The 21,408-nt window shown below is 34.7% G+C and overlaps 1 protein-coding gene across 1 annotated transcript; it reads right to left on the bottom strand.

The window, feature by feature from the left end:
- Nucleotides 1–379: 379 nt before the first annotated feature.
- On the bottom strand, nucleotides 380–4,600 carry LOC136823245 (uncharacterized). The gene is made up of 3 exons (XM_067079426.1): nucleotides 3,663–4,600; nucleotides 1,541–2,659; nucleotides 380–1,037 (listed from the first exon to the last, which is right to left on the bottom strand). Exons 1-3 carry the CDS (start codon nucleotides 4,598–4,600, stop codon nucleotides 380–382), a joined length of 2,715 nt encoding a protein of 904 aa, XP_066935527.1.
- Between the last annotated feature and the right edge of the window lie 16,808 nt (nucleotides 4,601–21,408).

Raw genomic sequence — 21,408 nt, 5'->3', positions numbered from 1 at the left:
ACAAAAATCTTGATTTTTTTTGGATTTATTTTAGCGAATTTGCCTAGTTTTAACCTAATTTCTTCAATTTTCCTAGGGGTTTTCGGCAAAAAGCATGAAATAAAAATTTAGCGTGGATTAATTTTAACGATTTGTCGATTTGACATGTTTTAGCGAGATAAATTGTAGCGAAATTTTTGTTTGCATGTAGTTCTTTTAAACATAGAATAATATTGTATCGAAGTAAATAAGTCTCAAGAAAAAATCTCTGTAAATTTAAGTTCTCAAAGAATCAATTTCTCTTTACTTTTGTGAGAAACATTTTCTAAATATACAAATTTCTTATTCAAAATTTAAAACATATTTCCTGAGAACCAGAGCCATTCTCCGTTTTTTGTCTTCAATCCATTTTGGCCAAAGTCTGTAAACATAGTTTAAATAATCTCTGAGGTATTCTCTTGATATCTGGAAAACATTCAAATGCTCTTGGTCCATCATACTGAAAAGGTCCAAAATTTAATATATCTGCAATAATTTCTTTCTCATCATCAAAAGAATCCCTGGTAGTGTGGTGTGATGAACCATGCTCAACTGAAACTGCCTGATCAAAGCTTTCAACGATATCCTTGATACCATTGGTAGCTTTGCAGACTTTGGCAATCGTTTTCATGCTTTTGTTTGCACCCATTCTCTTCACGATCTTTTTGCTTAGACGGTTGCAAATTTCCTGTGCAAGATCATCCTCAATGTTGTTTCCTTTTCCGCCACGCCAATTTAGAAAAAAACCCCACTTGAACTCCTCCGACAGCCTTGGTGTTAAAGTACATTCAATTTGTGCAATTGACACAAACATTTCTATTGCATACTTACTGCGATTATTTAACGCTTTGAAAACAACAAGCAAAATCTTTTGGTTGATGAGGTTTCGATCACCATCAGCTTCAGCAGCTGTGTCCTTCAACTGTAACAATAACATTGTCAAAAAGATTGTCATTAACGCATAATTTTGTTTCAGATCATCGGCTGTGTCATTATTGTAATCACTCTGAGTGACATAACTCCTCACGAAACGTTCCAAAGTAGTTGTCAAGGTACTTTTTTTTGTATTCATTTTTTTTTACTCATTGGATTCATCTGTGCTTCATTATGGTGCTGCTGGCTTATCATCTAGCTGCTTTCATCAAATAATTTTAGACATCAGAACATCAATTTCCATCAACCTTTTCTGGCAGCCAACCATATTAGGAAGAACACACACATGACTAACCTTACGCTAATTACCAACACAAAGCTTAAGGAAAAAACTCTTCGCTACTTCTTTCTCGAATAATTGGGATCATTTTCGGTTCGAAACTTAGATGACATTTGAATCAATGTTACTTTTTCTTGAAAGTCATTTTTTTCATTTTACACATTCTTTAGTTTCGAAGATTTCACAATCAACGAAAAAAAATTTTAACAAAGTTTTCAACCTTTTTAAAAAATTACATAAAGACTCTGACATTCAAATTGAAATTAAACAGTACTTTGTACACATGACTTTAAAGAGTTGTCAAGGTACTCTTTTTTCACATTTTCTGGTGCTTTCTCATCTGGCAAATCTGCTGGCTTATCATCTAAGCTTGACATTCCAAATAATTTTAGGGCAGCCACCACAATGTACCCTTTACCAACGCTAAGGAAAAACTCTTCGCTACCTTGATAATTATCAACAACTTTCTTTGGTGTGACATTCTTGCGATTTAGTTTTTCACGAAAAAACTTTAAAGTTCCCTTTTCATTCACAGACTCTGACATATAAAGTAAATTGTAACAGTACTGTAACAAAGAGGCTTTAGTATGCCACATTGCTGGTTTGAATGGTGAACAATGCTCCAGTCGATCAGTGGGTGTGTGACTACCTTGGAGGAGGTCTTTTGCTCCAGAAAAACGAACCCGAGTCAGTTGATCACCAGCAAAGACGATTTTGTTGTTTTTCATTGGGTCATCATTGGTGAAGACAATTTGTGCCATAGGTTGACCAGGATCAGCTTGATTTCTATCAGGAACGTCATTGATATCAATATCTGGAACATCTGGTGGGGCGAGCCCAGCTTTGTCATACAGTTCCCAAATCCATTTCTCGTATGTTCGCAAAATCTTGACACAGTCCTGGTATTTTGCCTCGTCTGCATCAATTATTGGCAGTGTGGCTGTTGTGGACTTCTCTTTCATAGCATCATAATATTGATGAGGAATATGGTCAGGATAGACAGATGAAAAGATTTTGAATTCAGGAAAAAATTCAATCAAAATACGAGAAATCAATACTTTACAGGAAGAAACATAGGATTTCCATTCATTTATGTTTGGAACAAGTTTGGACATGTTTAATTCACTGATTTTCCCGATTGGCCTATCATTTGGAAGGTGTTTAAAATCAACACGGTTTTTAATCAAGTTTGAGGCAAATAGGTGCAAATCTTTATTTTGAACAGCTTTACGCATATGATCCATTTTTATTTTCATGTCCCAATTGTCACCAGTGCCACGTAGTGTTGCATTTTTCTTTAAAATCTCTACAGCTCCATCCATGAAATGTTGACCAAGTGCATTTAATAAAACATCTCTAGTTGAATATGATAGACAAACTCCCAATTTGGTAAGCCTTTGCTGCAACTGAAAATAATTCAATTTAGGACTAAATTGGGAATCTATCTTAATAAATTACCAAACTGTTATAAACAATGATTGAAAGAACTATGCTAAGAGCTGAAGATTTACCCCTCCCCCTAGACTCTAGAACTTACATATAAGATGGACTTAAAAATTAAATTTTGTAAATAAATTGTTTGAAATTTATATAATTTTTTTGTAAAGAAACTGAAAGAAAAAGGATTTTTATCTAGATAAAATGCTAAGACTGGAACATATTTTTTTTTTTTGTAAAATGAAGTTATATATTATTTTTTGTTGCTAATTGAAAACTCTGCAGTTTCTTTAGAAAATTATCTGAATAATCTCTTGAAGCTTGTTTTATTTTTATATCTTTGTTCTAATAGGATTATACAGTAGGCTACCAAAAAAAAAAATTCCAGTTGATGTACAGTATGAAGAAAGAGTTCATCCGGCCGATTTCCGGAAACAATACTACTTTTTTTATCAGCCTTATCTAATTTTGGTGATTTTCCAAGCGAAAATAAAAAAGCTTTATTTTGTCAAAGTGAAAGGCCTGTATTGGCTATATATATTCTCCTTTGAATCTATTTTTTTCAAGCACCTTTTGAGAGAGCCTAACCTATGGTGAAGTTTTTATTGAATGAAAAGAATTCTTTTTAAATCATCATTAATTAATACTGCAAAACATAAAAGATTTTGGCTGTCATTCGCATTAATAACTTCTAAATTAATTTATTCTTGCATTAATTAGGTACATCCTCGTTTCACTCATTAAAATTTCAGAAATTAAAATCATATCGTACATGACCCTATCTCTGTCACCCCTTTTTTGGCAACTTGTATCAACTGAATCCCTTTGACAGTTAAATTTACAATTTTGACCTTCTATCTTTCCACCTACTAAAACCTAATAAAAAGCTCACTAAAAAAGAACAACCTTTCAAAAATAGGGGTGACAGAGTTAGGGATCATATACGGCAACCATGAGAATTCTTTAGTACAGTACACAGTGACCTCAAGCAAACCAGCAAACTGTCATAAATGTTTTCTCCTTTAAATCCTTTGACAGTACTGTACTACGCACTAGAAGACAAGAAAAATGAAAATAATTTAAAATCAAGCTTACTTTTTTACTACAACCTCCTTCAATCAACAAGACAGTGGTGATACGTTTTAAGTAGCTCAGCTCATGCCATCTTGAACTCAATAGAATGCTGTAGATGAAAGCAAATTTCGGTTTCATATCATCTGTTGTAAGGCATTTTTTGGATGACATAGCTTCTAGGATCTGGACAAGGAATGGAAAATTTTTTACAAGCTCTTCAAAAATAGATTGTAATTGTGTGGCAGCCATTGAATCATAATCTTTGTTGTAGAGAAATGATCCGTCACCTGAACGCTTACATAAATGGTTGACTTTTTTTTGGATGGATTGTATAATCAAACGCTTGATTTGTGAAAAAATGTTTGTACATGACAGGAAAATTAATGAAGCAATTTTGCAAGGGTCGATTGAATCAAGTTCTATCAGCTTTGCAGCAAAAGCATCTTCACTATCAATATCAATGTTTGTTTTAGCCTCAAACTTAAGTTTTTTATTTGGAACTGGTCGTCTGGAAGGTGACAACACAACATCAGTTACTTTGAGGCACCTCTTAGTTGTTGTTGTTAAATTCATTTCGTCATTCACTCTTTGGCATTTGGTTTTGAACTGAATCACTTTTTCGACAAAGGCTTCACAAGCTGTACAAATCGTGCTTGGCAACTCATCATCACATTTTATGAGGATGCCACAACACTGTTCAATTTTTGAAACAAGATTCTTTTTTGTTCCAACATTTGACAATACTTTCTGATACCTTGTTTTTTCTTCGCCACATAGCCTGCAACAGTTGAGCTTCGATGAATCAACACTTCGAGCATACTTTTTCGTTGGAGTCTTCTCCACCGCCACAGATGCCATGCCATTATAATAATTCAAAATTTGTACATTTAATTTTTACATTCATGAGATGCTGCTTTGACTTGATACACTTCTTATGGACACTGGTAACTGGAAGGCTGAATCACAACTGAACTGAAGATTTGCTCCTTTTATAGCTTCTCAAAGACTAAAAACAACTATTTTTGTTATATACTAAAAAAGGGGATGGGCCTATGGGAGACATGATGGAAAAAAAATTGAAAAAGAACTACATGCAAACATTTCATGTGGCAGTGCTGTGAAGATTTTTACCTGCTATTGACGTCATTTTCCTTGAACCTGGCGACATCATTTCCATCAAACTTGACAAAAATGTTATTATATATGTAAAAAGTCTGGGACAACCAGACAGACAGACGACAACAAGGAACAAACGTGAAACCGCTGTACAGACTGACAGACTGCTTGCCTTGCTTCACCTCATCTAAAACCCGCTCAAAAAAAATGTTCTGATTTCATGCATTTTCAACAAGTCTGTACCAGGGCGTAACAGTCAGCTTCCTATTTGCCTCTCATCTAGACTAGCAACTATATTTTCCCGCGCGGCCGCTGACTGTTCGCCATGGAATCGAGGTTGGTGAAATACGTTTTTTATCACTATCAGTTAGTAGTTAGAGTAGTTATCGAGTTATGACGAAAGCATCCAGGCGAGGACCTTTTTTAACATCTGAACCTTCCTGGAAAATTTGATCTGTTGGCCAAAAGTTTCAAAAATCTTATTCCTAGAATTAAAGATGTGTTTCTCCTCAAAACCTAAATCTTTAATCTCAAGTATCTTCCCTTTCCTAGAAAATCGGATCTGTTTCCCCATTTTTCAAAAAAAGATATTTCGGGGAAATGGGCTCGTTGGCTGCTTCTGTTAGGATGGTTAACGTTAAAGGGACATAAAAGTAGTAAAATGTAAACATTGCGAGAACCACGTGTCATTTAAGGAGAACAATTAAAATCACGTGTCCAAAACAAACTTGTAAAACAATTGAACAATCAAAACTAGCCATATTTGGTTTGATTTTTTATTTTGACATGTGACATTTATTTTGATTTTGTATCCGCGTCATACAGTTTGTTTACAAATTTCGCAAGTACTGTTATGTCCCTAGGTCGCCTAGGCCAGGTAAGTTCGAAGTGAGTACACATTTTAATTTTTTATAAGAAACCAACCTGAAATTAGCCAATTTTTTCACTATCTTGTAAAAGTAAAAGCTTTTTAAAAAATCTAGAAGCATAGAAAACGATGGTATTGATCGATGATATTTAATCGAACTTAGCGAGCAGTGGCGCCTAGTTAAGCAACAGCCCTTGTTTCTGCCTAATTTGATAAAGTTTACATCAATACTTGGCCCGAAAAAAGCACAAAACCTTAATGTATTGTATGCTATTTTAGGTAAAAAAAACGTATATATTGGACCAAAATATTCCATCAAGTTCTTACATTTACAACAATCAAACTGTTGCGTCTAAACTTTCTTTTGCAGATCGGGCCCGTCCTATTGTAGCACTTTACATCATTGTGCAGTAATTACCTTATTACACGAATATTACTAGGCAAGTATTCAACGGCCTTAAAATTTGCACGATCTGAAATTCACAACAATTTTTTTGATTTTTCAAGGAAACAATAGCTGGTTTTAATTGGGGGTTTTTATTAATACGAAATTTTTCAATTTTTGTTAATAAAATGACTAGTAATATTCGTGTAATAAGGTAGAAAAAAATCAAGCAATTTGTAAAATATGCTAATTTTTCCTAAAAATGACGAAATGAATTTCACCCAATACAAAAATCCGATTTTACGGCCATTTTCCGGGAAAAACTGCTTCATCCACTTGATTTCATTTTTATTCTTTTTGGAATAGATTTTTGTTAGATTGTTTAGGTGTGGCATCAAACTACTTAAAAAAGAAAAAAGATTATTACTAATTTTGGCGACTCTTTGCTTTTTTGCAACTTATAATTGCTGGCCAAAACCAAAAAGGGAGAAAGCACCCAAAAATGTTTTGTGGTCGCCGACCTACAACGCTACTGGTTGTGTGGCAAATTGGGATGGCTTTAAGCAACTTGAGTGTCAGGCCACAGTGCCAAGCTGTATTGTATGCCGCAGAAAGGTCGACAATATCAGCCTTGAGCTTCTGGTTGTTACCCTTGGCAATGTTACGAATGACTTCGCACTTTGGTCGGATGATTCCCTCTACGTCTAGTTGAAGGATTGAAGGCCAGTTGGTTCATTTAGGATTGGCATTCAAACGACTTGTTTGTTCGTTAACTTCTCAGGTGCTGGCAAAGGTTTCCCGTTACGATTGCGATCCCAGCTGGCACACAACGTGGTTTCAACGTTTTTCTAATGTCCATAACGTCCATATAACGTTAGATGGACGTTGCAACAACGTTGTGTGGCAGCTGGGATTGCGATCAGACCCCGGGGGGGGGGGCACTCGATCTGAAAACGACCATACGTTCGGCCCAAAATTTGGCTTCTAAAATCGGACCCTTACAGTGCAGTGAATTTCCATGAAAAATCATACCCTTACAGTGCACTTTTTCTAAATTTCTCGCCCGTAAGGGCGAAAACATTTGCAATTTTCCAAGAAAATGTGGAATTCTTCCTCCAAAATTGACCAATTTTGTACCAATTTTACCAAAAAATTGACCTTTTATCACAATTTCCTATCCTTACAGTGCATTTCAGTGCAGTTTTGTAATTTCCTACCCTTACAGTGCACTAGCTGAACTATGAAAAACCTACCCTTAAGGGCCGAACGTCTGGTAGGTCATTTACCTTGAGTGCCCCCCCCCCCGGGGATCAGACGGTACATCCCAAAATCATTCTAAAATATTCTTGATAGTATTTCTTGGTTAGGGTACAAACCCAACCTAATTTTAAAACTAGAAATAGCTTACACTAAATACCACCTTATTGCTTTTATAGTCCGGAATAAACATGGAAGTCTGAGACAGCAGACTGGATACTTTTTTGAAGTTTTGAACGAGGGCGAGAGGTAGAGAGGTAGAGAGTGACCCTAACTTGATCAACGGGGGTGTCAGTGGAAAAGCTTTAAATAAATTATTCTAGAGCATAGAATCTACTAAAACACATCAAAATTTTAATAGTCTTTTGTTTACTGACTTACAAAATGCGACCAATACTCAAAAAAGTCATTTATTAGAATTTCTTTGACATCGCGATTATCAAAATGTCGATTGATACATTACAAAAACTAGGGTGACAAACCAAAATGAAACAAATGTATCTAAAAACTTTCATTAAAAAATCAAAGTTACTGTAATAAAAACCATAGTCATGATATCGAAACTGCAAATACAATTTTTTATTTGGATCTTTCTGACGGTCTCTACTGTTTTACCAAAGATTTATTATACACTGGATAAACGACTCATAAAACGATGGAGAGCGATCATTGTATTTTCATTGTTTCAGAAAACAATTGATGTTCTAGCTTTGTCCGCAAAGGACAACTGTCATGGCGGCTCGAAGATGTCTGATTTTTAAAAATGTTTATCAGTCTTATTTTTAAAAAGTTCTCTAGCTCTTTTTTTTTTGTACATTTGCGTAAAAAAAGTTTGAAAGTAAGGCTAGCATTCCGAGCTGGATACATTTGTGAAATGTAATGTGAGAAAAACATCATTAGACAAGAAATTCAGACAAAATGCTTATAGTGACACGAAATTTTCAATTGGAAATATCTTTCCAAGACTTTTCCAAGAAGAGCTGAAATTAACATACATAAGACTTGAGTGTCTTGGCTCCACTGTGGTATGAAAATCCTTTGGAGGCACGTGGTGGCAAAGTGATTTTTTTGAGGTTGAAGTTTGAAAATTTCCGGTGTCAACATTCAATTTCTTATACACAACACGTCTTTTGCATCTCTCTCACAGCTTGAAACGTCATAACGACTTATAATTAGCAATTAAGTGAAAGAATCTGACTCTCACAGGAAAGTTTAAAGTCTCTTTTGGGAATTGGATGAGTGATTTTCGACAAGAAATGTGATAAAAATGCTTCGAAAAATCATTTAATGAGGGAAGGAGAGTGAACAATAATATCATTACTGCGGACATAGCTAGTACACGAGAAATCGGCAAAAATCTGTTACCTGTATATCCAGTGTATAAAAAATCCTTGGTTTTACTTTAATGGCTCTCAGTCTGTAAGGGTGAGGGTCAGTTTCAATGCAGGTCAAGCATAGAAGGTTGAATGTCAGTTGAATGCCTGGATATCCGGGCTACAAAATCGAGTGCAATCGACATTGATAGTATAATTCATTTTTAGCTATTGATTTGCATACCAAAGGACTATTATATGCATGCATGATTATTTTAGACAATAATGACGATTCTCAGACTTTACAACTTACATATTACATGTGTGATTCTAGGACTGGCGTGTAGACACTTTCATAACTGAATCAGTTGATAACATTTTTTAAACATATAGTTTATAGAAATTTATTTGCTACCGTACAACACGCTGAACTTTCTCGTTCCCTGGTAAGCTTTCTCACAGCCATTTTACAATGGAAAAAAACCAAAACTATATGGTTAGGTGAAATATTATCAGCTTCAACTAGTTAGGTGGTCATTTAAAAGGCAGCATGCTATTATCTAGGTGTTATATACAGCTGAAAAACTATGCCATTTCACCAAATAAAAGAAGTGGAAGGATCCTGAAAGGAAATTTTCTCTGAAAATAAGAAAGTTGTAAATAAATCAAGTTGAATATTTATCAAAAAAAGTTGATACATGCTAATAAAAACCGAAGCTGGTATACTAAATAATGGAATGCCTCAACATAAATTTATTAATTACTTCCGCCATTGGAACTGAAACGACAAAAGTCCTACCCTGAGTATCAGAGGTTAAGTTTTCAAAGAATATATTAACATCTGAAGACCAATAATAGAATCTCGATTCGTCGACACAGCGTCGATATATGATTTTGACCTGTGCTTTTCACAGTACAAAAGTCCTGCTGACAACCCGATCGATCCAGTCACCACACCTTATACTTTTTACCACCAGACTTGATAAACTATTTAATAATTTGTATTTGTATTTGTATGTAATTTTCTGTAACTCCGTCTTTATTTATTTCAATCAGAAGCCATTATTTCCTAAAAATAAAGTCTTAATGAAAACAGAAACTAAAATTGAAAAAGAAAGGACTCGCTTATCCAAAAAATGTGCCGCACTTTGTATGGTCTATCCATGGATTTATCATAGAACTCTGGATAAACATCAAATAAAACGGTGGAGAGTGAACTGTTGTCTTTCCATTTTTTAGAAAACAATTGATGTTCTAGCTTTGTCCGCAAAGGACAACTGTCATGGCGGCTCGAAGGTCCCTGATTTTGAAAAATGATTAATAATCCCATTTCTAAAAAGTCCTGTAACTTCTTGTTTTTGTATATTTACCGGATGCAACTTTGAAAATGAAAGCAAGAAAGCTTAACGAATACATTTATGAAATTAAATGTGAAAAAAAATTCATCAAACAAGAAAAATTGAGTAAAAAGCCTAGAATGACGCTGAAAATAAGGTTGGCAATATCTTTCCAATTTTTTCCTGGGAAGAGCTAGGATTGACATATTTTAGACTGGAGTATCTTGGCTTCATAGTGATATAAAATTCTTTTGGAGGCACGCGGTGGCACGGTGGTTTTGGCGAGGTGGAAGTTTGAAATTTTCTGGTGTCAATATTCAATTTCTTATACATAGCATGTTTGTCGCATCTTTCTCACAGCTTGAAACGCCATAACGACATATCATTAGCAATTAATTTGATGCATTTGACTCTCTTGAGAGATCTTTAAGTCTCATTTGGGAATTGTATAGCTGTGTTTTGATGAAAAATGCAATAAAAAATTTACGAAAAATTATTAGTGAATGGAGGAGGGTGAGCAATGATGACAAGGCTAGAACATGAGAAATCGATGAAAAACCAGCTCGTTGTGTAACCAGAGTTCTATGATAAATCCATGGTCTATCCTATCTAGGCAAACCAAAACATGTTATTGTGGTCGAGGATTTCAGGCTGACCTACCAGCGAAACATGGTTTATTTTGTTTTGAAAACGTTTGATATTTAAGTAGCGCGGAATCAGAAAATATACCTTTTATAGTCAGTATCTGGCTTTAACAAGCCTTTACCTCTCCAGGCGGTAAAATTAAAAAGTGTGTGGTACTGGTGTTAAGCGCCGTTTCTGCAAAAACGAACACAGGGACGGATGGAAAGTTGTCCTGTTTTCATATATATGCTATCTGCTTCAATCTATATCTCAATTCACGTATTCACGCGCTGAAAAAAAAATAATTCACGTATTCACGGCAGAAAAAAAACTAATTCACGTACCACGCCAGCCCCTGGGGGAGCCCCTGTTATACATTTGGGAATCATGTAGAAGATTTCTTTTGAAAGAAACTCATTTCGATTACACTTGGGAGGTTTCTGGGGAATTTGTCAATAGTAAACATGTACACTGCTAGACATTGATATGTTAATATTTGCTCTTCATCTTTGATTTATTCTAGCCTTTCTACAGGGTGTCCCTAATTAAAGTATCGAGTTTGAACATGCGATTGAGTAGAAAAGTTTGTGTGTGTTATCGCTGAAATATAAGAACGTTCTCCATCACACAGGCTTATTACAAAAGGTAGTTACAACGTATAAATTAATCGCAATGACAAAGAAAAAAGAGGGAGAGCTTAAAATACAATTTTGTGAACACGCACATAAAACTTTTCTACTCAATCGCATGTTCAAACTCGATACTTTAATTAGGGACACCCTGTATAGTGATTAGAATGACACGTGCGTGATAAAATTTCTTTAATTGCAGGGTCCTCAGAGGCTGATATATTCTCTAAAAAACTCAACTTCTGATACTCAGGGTAGGACAGACTAATTTTCATGAAATTTCCTCTTCAAAACCGCGTGCAAACAATTAGATGCCGTACAGCTCTATCCAAGCTGGCACACAACGTCGTTTCAACGTTCACCTAACGTTATATGGACGTTGTGAACGTTAAATAAACGTTGAAAAAAGGTTGTGTGCCAGCTCTTTAAGATCTTGTTTTGACTGTATTTTCCTGTATTCTTTATCTGCTATCTGTTCTAATCTATTGCTCTAACTTTCAAGGCGACATTAAATCTGATCTTTGATTATCAGCAGACCTCTTTACTCAATATAGGAAGATTGTATCACACAAGTCTGTTTTTCTCTCTGAACTCAACATTGAACTATGGGGGCCGGACGGACTAAAGTGCATCCAGATATAATTGGCAGTGGAAACATAAATGCTCGTCTTTAGTAAAAATTTGGAAATTTGATGTTTCACAGAAAAGTGCTACCAAGGGGTATTTTGGGTCCCATATCTTCCGAAGGACTTTTCCATTTGCCTTGAAATTTGACAACCTTCTTAAGCCGAGGTTGAACTACCACTGGTGTAAAAATAAACGTTGTAGCATAAGTAGAAAAAAGTTCCAGTTTTTGCAATCGCAAATTTAGCCGCTTAAAATCGCGAATTTTTCAACCAAAAATACATTCAAATATAACACTTTTTGATTCTCTAAAACAAGCGAAAAGATATCTCGCAATTATATTTGACTATCAAAAGTTACAAGTATTCTTGGGGGGCCCTTCTTGCTTCCACTGCCAATCATATTTGGACAAACTAATTCTTATCAAATTATCACTTCAAAATAGTGCCACTTTTCTTTTTTTCTTTATCGAGACAAAGACATGTGTACACTTATAGCTCTTCTTTGATCTTATCATGACCTCTATTATTTACTTTGCCTATTTTCCTGTTTTCTTATATGCTATCTATTTTAATCTATTGCTCTAACTTGCCAATCAAGAAGGATACACGCTTCTTTTTTATAAGAATACACTTTATAAGAATGTCCATGATGAAGATCGTCAAAAAATTAAGAATATGCTATGGAATTTTGAGACGTATGTACTAAATGTTAAATCTAGTCTGAATTGGGATCCTAACCTAAGAATGCTGTAAGAATATTTTAGGATGATTTTCTCAAAAAAGTTAAGAATATCCATGATGAAATGAATTTACAACATTCTTATAAAAAACAAGCGTGTAGTCAAAAAAGAATGTTATCTTGGATCATGAATTTAATAGAGTTCATGCTTGGATCGACATTTGAGTTCGGTTGATCTAATCTTTGTAAAATACTAATGTTGATTGCTTATTATTTTACAATGACCTTCCTTAATTGAGAAATATTTTGACCTGATCAAGACCTCTGATCCTCGAGGCGGTTGTTTTGTGTATTTTCTTGAGCCGAGTACTCTTGTCTCCCGAATAGATGTCCCCCCCCGCTAATTGTTAAGAGACCAAAAAATCTATCCCTCTCGCTCTTATTAAGACCCCCCCCCACTAATTAAATTCAAATAATTCAATATTTTATTACAGTGTAGATAGACCTTAAACTTGTTAAAATTTTCCTTTTTGTTAGTATTGGTTCTTATTTTACGTGTTCATTTGTTAAAGTTTCATTTTTGTTGTTGAAATTGATACCAGTTAGAAAAAATTCTGTCTTCAAATTACCCCCCCTCTTTTTACATCCCCCTCCCCGCTTATTAGAATTTAGAAAATGTTTCCTACCCCCTGCTTATTCGGACCCCCTTCCCCGTCTATTCGGGAGACAAGAGTATTTGGCAGATTCCAGTAGATGCTATTTATAAGCAAGTGCCTGCCCCTTGGTCAGGCTTGTGTATGCTTAAGCTTCCAAAGCATCCAGGCACAGCATACTGGTATGCTTATTAAATTTTTAAAGATAAAATCTCAGAGATTTCGTAAACATGCTATCGTAAAGGGCTTTAGATTTTGAAAGCAGTGAAATTTGGCTTCAGGGAAAGGTCTTTTTTATTTCACCACTTCCAAACTTTTTTTGAATGAAAAAAAATTGACGATTTGAGAAATAGTTCACGCTGGCGTATATGCTTATGTTATGCTTAGAAAGTCTGCAAATCGGAGTCTTCTAATGCTTATATACTGTATACTTACACCTTTTTCTTTATAAGAACAAACTAAACAAGAACAGGCTTTAATGGCCGGAAACAAATTTAGAACATTTTAAGGCTTGGCTGACTCTAGAACACCGACTTTCATAGAACGATAAGAGAATATTTAAGAGCATTTTTAGGCTTAAAGGTCCCCTTTAAAGCTCAAGAAGTTAAGAAAATCCCCAAGGCTTCAAAAATCTTGGATGTTCATATAAAAATAAACGTTTAAGCGTTATGCTGCTTAAAATACATAAATATTTATATCTTTTTTTTCTTCAATGATTGCATTTATTGACGCCAGTCAAATGTTTGAGTTATGAAAAGGTACCGTTTCCCAACCACGCATATCCATTAAGGCCTTTCCAAATTTTCAATGGAACTTCATTTAGAATCACTTTCAAATTTGAAAGAAAAGGAAGGAAGGAAGGAGGAATTAAAAGGAATTATAAGAAGACACTGGATAAATGATTCATAAAACGGTGAAGAGCGACCATTGTATTTCTTTTGTTTCAGAAAACAATTGATGCTCTAGCTTTGTCCGCAAAGGACAACTGTCATGGCGGCTCGAATGTATCTGATTTTTAAAAATGTTTATTAATCTCATTTTAAAATTCTCTAGCGTTTTCTTTTCGTACCTTTGCAGGGAAGAAACTTTGGAAGTAAGGCTAGAATACCAAGCCAGGGATACATTTGTAAAATCATGGAGATAATAAAGATATAGATGAAGAGAAAACGTCTCGGTAATGACCTAAATGATCGTTGAAATCTTTTATAAATCTATTCAAAGCGGCTATTTTTTGATGTACCATCATTGGAAACAAAAAAATCCGAAACGTAAATTTAGAAGAACAAAAGTGAGAATGTTATCCTGATTGGAATAAACTTATTATGCAAAAAGTTCTTGTTCAAACGCAATACAAAAATAATGTTCTCAAAGTCAGGTTAAAAAAGTTCTATGATTTCATATCGATGTATTTTTGGGCGAACACTGTGCTAATTTTGAGAGTTTTAGCACATTTTCCTTGAAAATTTCTTCATTAAAAATCTTTACGTCTAAAAGGGAGGGGGTTGTCAAATTCTGATGGATGATTAATTAAAAGGTTACCTAATCGTAATATAGAATTCTTTTTGAAATTTATCGATGATTTTATGAGAGGGGACCCGTAGAAATATAGGATTTTGTGCTTGTTACGGCAACCTTTTTCTTATTTTGATCAACAAAGTTATTAGATCTCACAATAGAGTTGTTAAAAATCCAACATCTTTTTATTCAGTTTTTTATGAACTTAAATATTCCCACGAGTATACCCAAAATTGATCATCTTATTCCCAAAGCAACCAAACAGCTGTTTGCTTCCGATGATAAATCAGAATAGAACAAAAGACATTGACTGTCCATCTATCTTTATTACCTCCATGGTGAAATGTAATGTGGGAAAAACAGTATTAGACAAGAGAAATCAAACAAAATGCTTATAGTAACACAAAATTTTCAATTGGGAATATCTTTCCAAAATTTTTCTCACAAGAGCTAAAAGTAACAAACATTAGACTTGAGTGTCTTGGTGTCACTGTGGCCCAGGGGGGGGGTACTACCCTTGTCGACCGACGGGGGTGCTCCGCTGAGGTTCGAAAAATGGACCCTACGTGGGACTCAAAATTTGCGAAAAAAGTGACCCTGAATGGGACTGAAATTCCAACATTTTCTACTTTTTCCCCAAATTTTCCAAAAATAGGCACCCTACCGGGGACTGATTTTTCTATTTTGGTGTTTTTGCGACCCTACCTGGGACTCGTGGAGGTTGAAAAAGGTACCCTGACCAGCGGAGCATCCCCGTAACCCCTTTTGCCCTAGTACCCCCCCCCGGGCACTGTGGTATGAAAATCCTTTGGAGGCACGTGGTGGCAAGGTGTTTTTTTGTAGTTGAAGTTTGAAAATTTCCCGTGTCAACATTCGATTTCTTATACACAACACATCTTTTGCATCTTTCTCCCAACTTGAAACGTCACAACGACATATAATTGGCAATTAAATAAAAGAATCTGACTCTCACAGGAAAATTTTGACTCTCTTTTGGGAATTGGATGAGTGATTTTCGATAAAAAACGCAATTAAAATGTTTCAAAAAATCATTTAATCAGAGAAAGAGAGTGAGCAATAATATCACTACTGCGGACACGAGAACACGCTAGAACATGAGAAATCAGCAAAAATCAGGTACTTGTATATCCCGTGTATAATAAATCCTTGGTGGACTGATACCAGTGGCAGAGTCTATAGTTTTTCTTCTTCGTTCCTTAGCACGACTTTCAAGGATCGCAATCGTTTGTCTTAAACATCTCGTCCTTCCTAGCTACTATTCTTTCTGCGTTTACGATTTTTACCTTTAATCCCATCTTGGGTAAGTTATGGCATGTCTTAAAATTACCATAATTTCTAGATCGCATAAGCCGACAGAAAATGACCAAACAAATGACTAAACATGAAGGGTACTATGATGTAGTTTCTAGCCTGATGTGTGTCCTTTTCACTGATTTTCGCAGAAAACCGGAAAAACTGATATGAAACTCAATTATGACGTCATAATCGATGACGTCATAATTGAATTTCTCAAGGATTGTTTATTCCAATTGTCTTCAAATTTTCACCAAAGATGTATCTCACTAAAATCGATCATTTGAAAAAAATCTTTTTCAAAATTCTGATTAAGTCAGCAAATAATAGGATCTTTCGTTTTTTACTTATTCCTGCCGATGTCGTTAAAAAATTTTCTTTTTCAAATAATCAACTTTAGTGAGATACATCTTTGGTGAAAGTTTGAAAACAATTGAAACCGTTCTTGAGAAATTCATTTTTTAGTTTTTATGACGTCATCAATTATGACGATTATAAACAGTTTTTGTGGTTTTTGTGGTTTTTCTCAAAAATCAGCGAAAAAAACAATTAGGTTACACCAGAGATTTTGGAAAAGAGGATAAGAAATGCGCTATTCATCTATTTGATTGAAGCTAGGCTGTAGAATCTTTTGTTTTGTTTTCAATATTGAAATGTCTACGGCCGTTCGATTGTTTTCGTTCTGAACCAATCCGAGCGCTTGTTTCGTTATGCGCACAAGACTACAATCAAGGTCATAATATTTGAGAAAAAAGGGAAATCCACCGGAAAGTTTTTGAACCACAATCGATTTGTAAGTGCTCTAAAGTAGGTTGGAAGGGTAGAGTTTTAACTCTGAGTTTTAACATGAGACTTAAGACTTATGACCTTAGGATCTGAGGATCCAAGTTCAAAAATAGTCCAATAAGACTCAGAATATAGCCTGGAAGTCTGCCAACCCCTCCCAAATTGAAATATTCGATTAAATTAAAAAGATAGCCAAAAATCGACTTTCTCGCCAGAACTTTAAATCTTGAAAAACGTTAAAATAACCAAAATTCTCAATATATTATGACCTTAATTGTAGAAGTACAAAAAAAAAATGGCAGCCGTGATTGATATCATAGTTCATCATTATTTCATCTAAAAGTAAAAAAAAAAAAAAAAAATTCAATCGATTCTGCCCATCTTAAATCAAAATGCCGAGAAGTTCTAGAGAGTGCCCTGGAAAACTAAGGCATAGGCGGTCACAATCAACCTTCCTACTACCCATGAAAATTATGTCTACAACACAAAAAATTCATTTAGAGTAATACAAGCCAAAAAGAAATTAGTCCCAATTTTTCAAAATTTTAAGCATGCCTCATGTCCGCCATCTTTACTCCCAGAATATAGAATGATTTTCTTCGATTTTCTCAGGGGAAACCCCCAAAAGATCAAAGTTTCACTCCTCAGTCTCTTTTTCACAAAAAACTCACTGGAAAGCTTTATTCAAGGACTTCGTTCTTGAACATTGGTTAACCTGTACGTAACTCCATTTTGTTTCGGCTTTCCTTCTTGCTCAACTATTCTACAGCCTTGCTTCTTCAAAGGGTGCCGAATTCAAAGGGAAAGAATAGGAAAACAGCTAGGAAAACAGCGAGCGGCAGTGGCGTTTCTTATCCTCTTTCCCCAAATCTCTGGTTACACATCAGTTCAGAAACTTCATCATAATAGCCTTCATGTTCAGCCATTTGTTTGGTCATTTTCTGTCGCCTAATGCGATATAAAAATTATGGTAATTTTCAGTTTTTGAGACATGCCATAACTTACCCAAGATTTGGTTTCTCACAACTTCATCAACATAATCATTATCACTTACCGTTGTTCTTCTAGGTCTTTATGTTTATTCTCAGTAAGGTTGTGAACAATGACATTGCACTTTGTTGAATTTAACCATCGTTCTTCTTCTTTCCTCTTCTTTAATGAAGTTCTTGATCGTTACCTCTTGTTGCTTTAGCTCAGCTCTAGTAATGTTAGCATATGTCTGTTGTTTTGGTTCTATATCGTGTTTTTTTTCTTTAGCTCATCATTTGCAATGTTAACGAATGCCTGTTGTTGATTTGATCTTTTGTTCTTAAGCTCGTCAATTTTCTTTTCCAGACTATCCAGTCTAGCGAAAACATGTTGCTGATTTTGATCTTTTTCTTTACCTTCAGTATTCGTTGCTTTGTTGCTTGTCATCCTTAAAGGGCCGGCGAATCAATTTTGAAAATGGAGGGGCCAAATAGTAAGTGTCTAAGGAGGCGCCAACATGGTTGGTTGGTTTTTTTTTCTTAGCAAAAAAGTGGGGGGGGGGGCATTCAGAAGTTTTCACCATTTTGTTGCATCTTCAGGAATACGTCTTTTGAATGATACAAATCGAAGATATTATCTTTCGCAAGCTGTCTTAGATAAAGTAAGGATTTAATGATCGCCTTTTCAAGCAAAAAAATCAAGATTAATCAGTTTGATTAGATAAACGTTTTTTTATAGAAACACGAAATAAACTTTTTCACAGCTGTTTTTACGACTGTTCTTATTTTTTGAAATTGTCAAGCTAAAATGTTTAAAAAATATTAGATTTCTTTTCTTACGAATCTTAAATCAATACTTTCCTTAGTAATTTTTTTAGAACTGAGATCACATTGTCCTTAATTTGTCTTACATTCACTTAGTTACATTCTTATAAAAAACCTGCATATATCTTATATAAGTTGGTGAAAGAACAGCTTAAAGACAGAAAGAAAGAAGACTTTAAAACTGATTGAACTTCCAGCCTAAAGGTAAGCTCTTTGGTTTACATTTTTCAAAATATTTGCCGTACGATAGCTAAATTTCCCATTGCCACTTTACAACGGGAACAAACAAACACTCTGGGTAGATACTAAAATGGGATAAACTTTCGCGGGGATTAAATTTCGCGGATTTCGCGGATTTGGGTGTCCCAATAGAAATTCTGCCGTCCAAAGCAAAAACCAGGTAAGTCCAAAATTTCAAAAAATTATTTTTTGCTAAAAATATATTATTTTAACTTATACAATAATAAGCTGGAGGCATTCCCGGTACGCTATAAAACAATTCTAATAAACTTCTTTTAAAAATAGCTAGTTTGGGAAATTTAATAAATAAATAAAAATTTAGAAATCTATTTTGGAAATTGCTTCAGCAATTTCAATGTCATTTGATTCAGTGAGGTCTTGGTCTCTCAATGACCGTGAACCTCTAACACACATGATAATACAATTGTTCAGGGAAAATGAAATCTTTCGATTTATCCAATTTGTCACGATATTGTAGTTAATTCCACGCTTTTCAGCAATCATTTGGCTGAGTCTCTGATAAAATTTCCTTTACCTCCATTTGAACAGAATACAAGGGGCGTAAAGCTCCCATACAATCTGAATCACACGCTCATTGTATGCCCTCTTCTTCTCTTTTTCGTTAATTTCGTGAGCTTTCTCGATATTCATATTTCCATAACTTCCGGCTAATGGGTTAAACACCCTTATATCGAAAAATGCCTTCTGATATGGAATCCAGAAATCCCTAGCACTCACATCCAATCTTGCTTCATTTGACTTTATAGAGCCTTTTGACATCTCTTCACCAGTGATCATCTGAAGCGGAGGTTCAATTCGTACGTCCTTACAGATCTCAGTCAGAAGATCGGCGGTGATGTTTCTTAAGATGTTATGACGCAATGTAACAAAACCCCCTTTCTTACAGGATAAGGCATGCTGAAGATCGAATCGTGCACCACATGAACATGTATATATAATATATATATATAACGTTGTGGCAGAAACGTGTCAAAGGTGTGGCAACTTTGTCTAGTAGAAAGTACACTTCTTTTTTCATTGTTATTTTAGTTTCTTCGGCTGGTTCCGTGGAGTTTAAGTTTTAGTTTATTTCATATTTGCGCGCGTTTCATACTTTCACTAAACACATCTTTTTACATCTTTTTATCTGCGGTGGTGTCTAGCTAACACTGCTTGGCCTACCTACACAACCCTATTTCCATCATATAGGAGGATATTTTCACAAATGGCCGAAATCCTGTGTAGGTCGAAAACTGAGGAACAGATAATGTGTTTTTTTGAAATATTTTTTGACTCATATTGAGTTACTTCTTTCCATCTTAACTCATATTGAGTTACTTTCTTCCTTAAAGTCATTTTAGATCACTAGTTTTACATTTCTATGTCATCATATTTTCCTTTTCTACTCCAACCTGATTGATTTTCTGTGAATGTTCATTCTAGATTTTTATTGTATTTGTATTGTCTTTTTGTTTTGTGGGTTTTTGTCTTTATTGTTTTCATTTTGAGTAGTTGAAGGTTTTATACTTCTAGACTATATATATACCTGGTTTCTTTCCATTTTATGAATATTCATCCTGAGCATGTTGTGTTGTTGTGTCCTCTTGTTGGTATTGTTTCGTCTCTTTTTGTTCATTACATTTTTTGAATAGTTGAAGGTTCAATACTTCTTTGACTATATATATAGTGAAGATATGTAATATCTGTCATTTTAGAAAAAGAAAAGTATTGATATATAAATACTTCAAACTGATAAAAACGAAAAAAGTTAAGAATATTTTTGTTAAAAAAGTTAAGAATATTTTTGTTAATTGTGTATATTTACGATTTTTTTGGTATTTTTAAATTTTTAATCATTCCGAAGCAGAGGGTAATTTAGCAAAAAGTTAAAGGGAACTTAAATAGTGGTATGCGAAAGAGAAACCCAATCCAAATGAAGATAGAAGAAAAGTATTAGTTGAGAAACAATGAATTGCAAAAAACTATTTTGATAAACACACTTCCGTACAATCTCACACAAGTTCATCAAAACACATACAAAATGGGGACAAATACAAAAGCAAACACACCAAATAAATCAAAAATAGATACAAACACAAAACAAAACCCGAAGTCCCAGACTTGTGACTGGCATAGCGACTTTCCACGTGTTTAAGGGCCCACACTCAGTCGCCTTCGGAAAACATAATAGAAAAAGGAATGCTAATTCTTTAGAACACCCCTGTCTCAGTGCCCCGGTGGCATGATTTCAGTACATGCTTTTTTTCAGTACATGGTTTCAGTACATGATTTTTTCCTACGTCACTGCAGTAATCAAATTTTTATTGCACTCATTTGTAATCATCCTAAATGGCTTGGGAATTCAAGAACTGTTTTTTATTGTCGCTGTCTTTATTCAATTTATATCACAAATGAGTGCAATAAAAATTTGATTACTGCAGTGACGTAGGAAAAAATCATGTACTGAAACCATGTACTGAAAAAAATCATGTACTGAAACCATGCCACCGGGGCACTGAGACAGGGGTGTT

Source organism: Clytia hemisphaerica, unplaced genomic scaffold, assembly GCF_902728285.1.
Source record: "Clytia hemisphaerica strain Z4C2 unplaced genomic scaffold, Clytia hemisphaerica genome assembly, whole genome shotgun sequence".
In the NCBI taxonomy this organism is placed as follows: Eukaryota; Metazoa; Cnidaria; class Hydrozoa; order Leptothecata; family Clytiidae; genus Clytia; species Clytia hemisphaerica.
The sequence above is the reverse complement of the archived record's forward strand: the minus strand, read 5'-3'. Positions and strand labels throughout refer to the sequence as shown.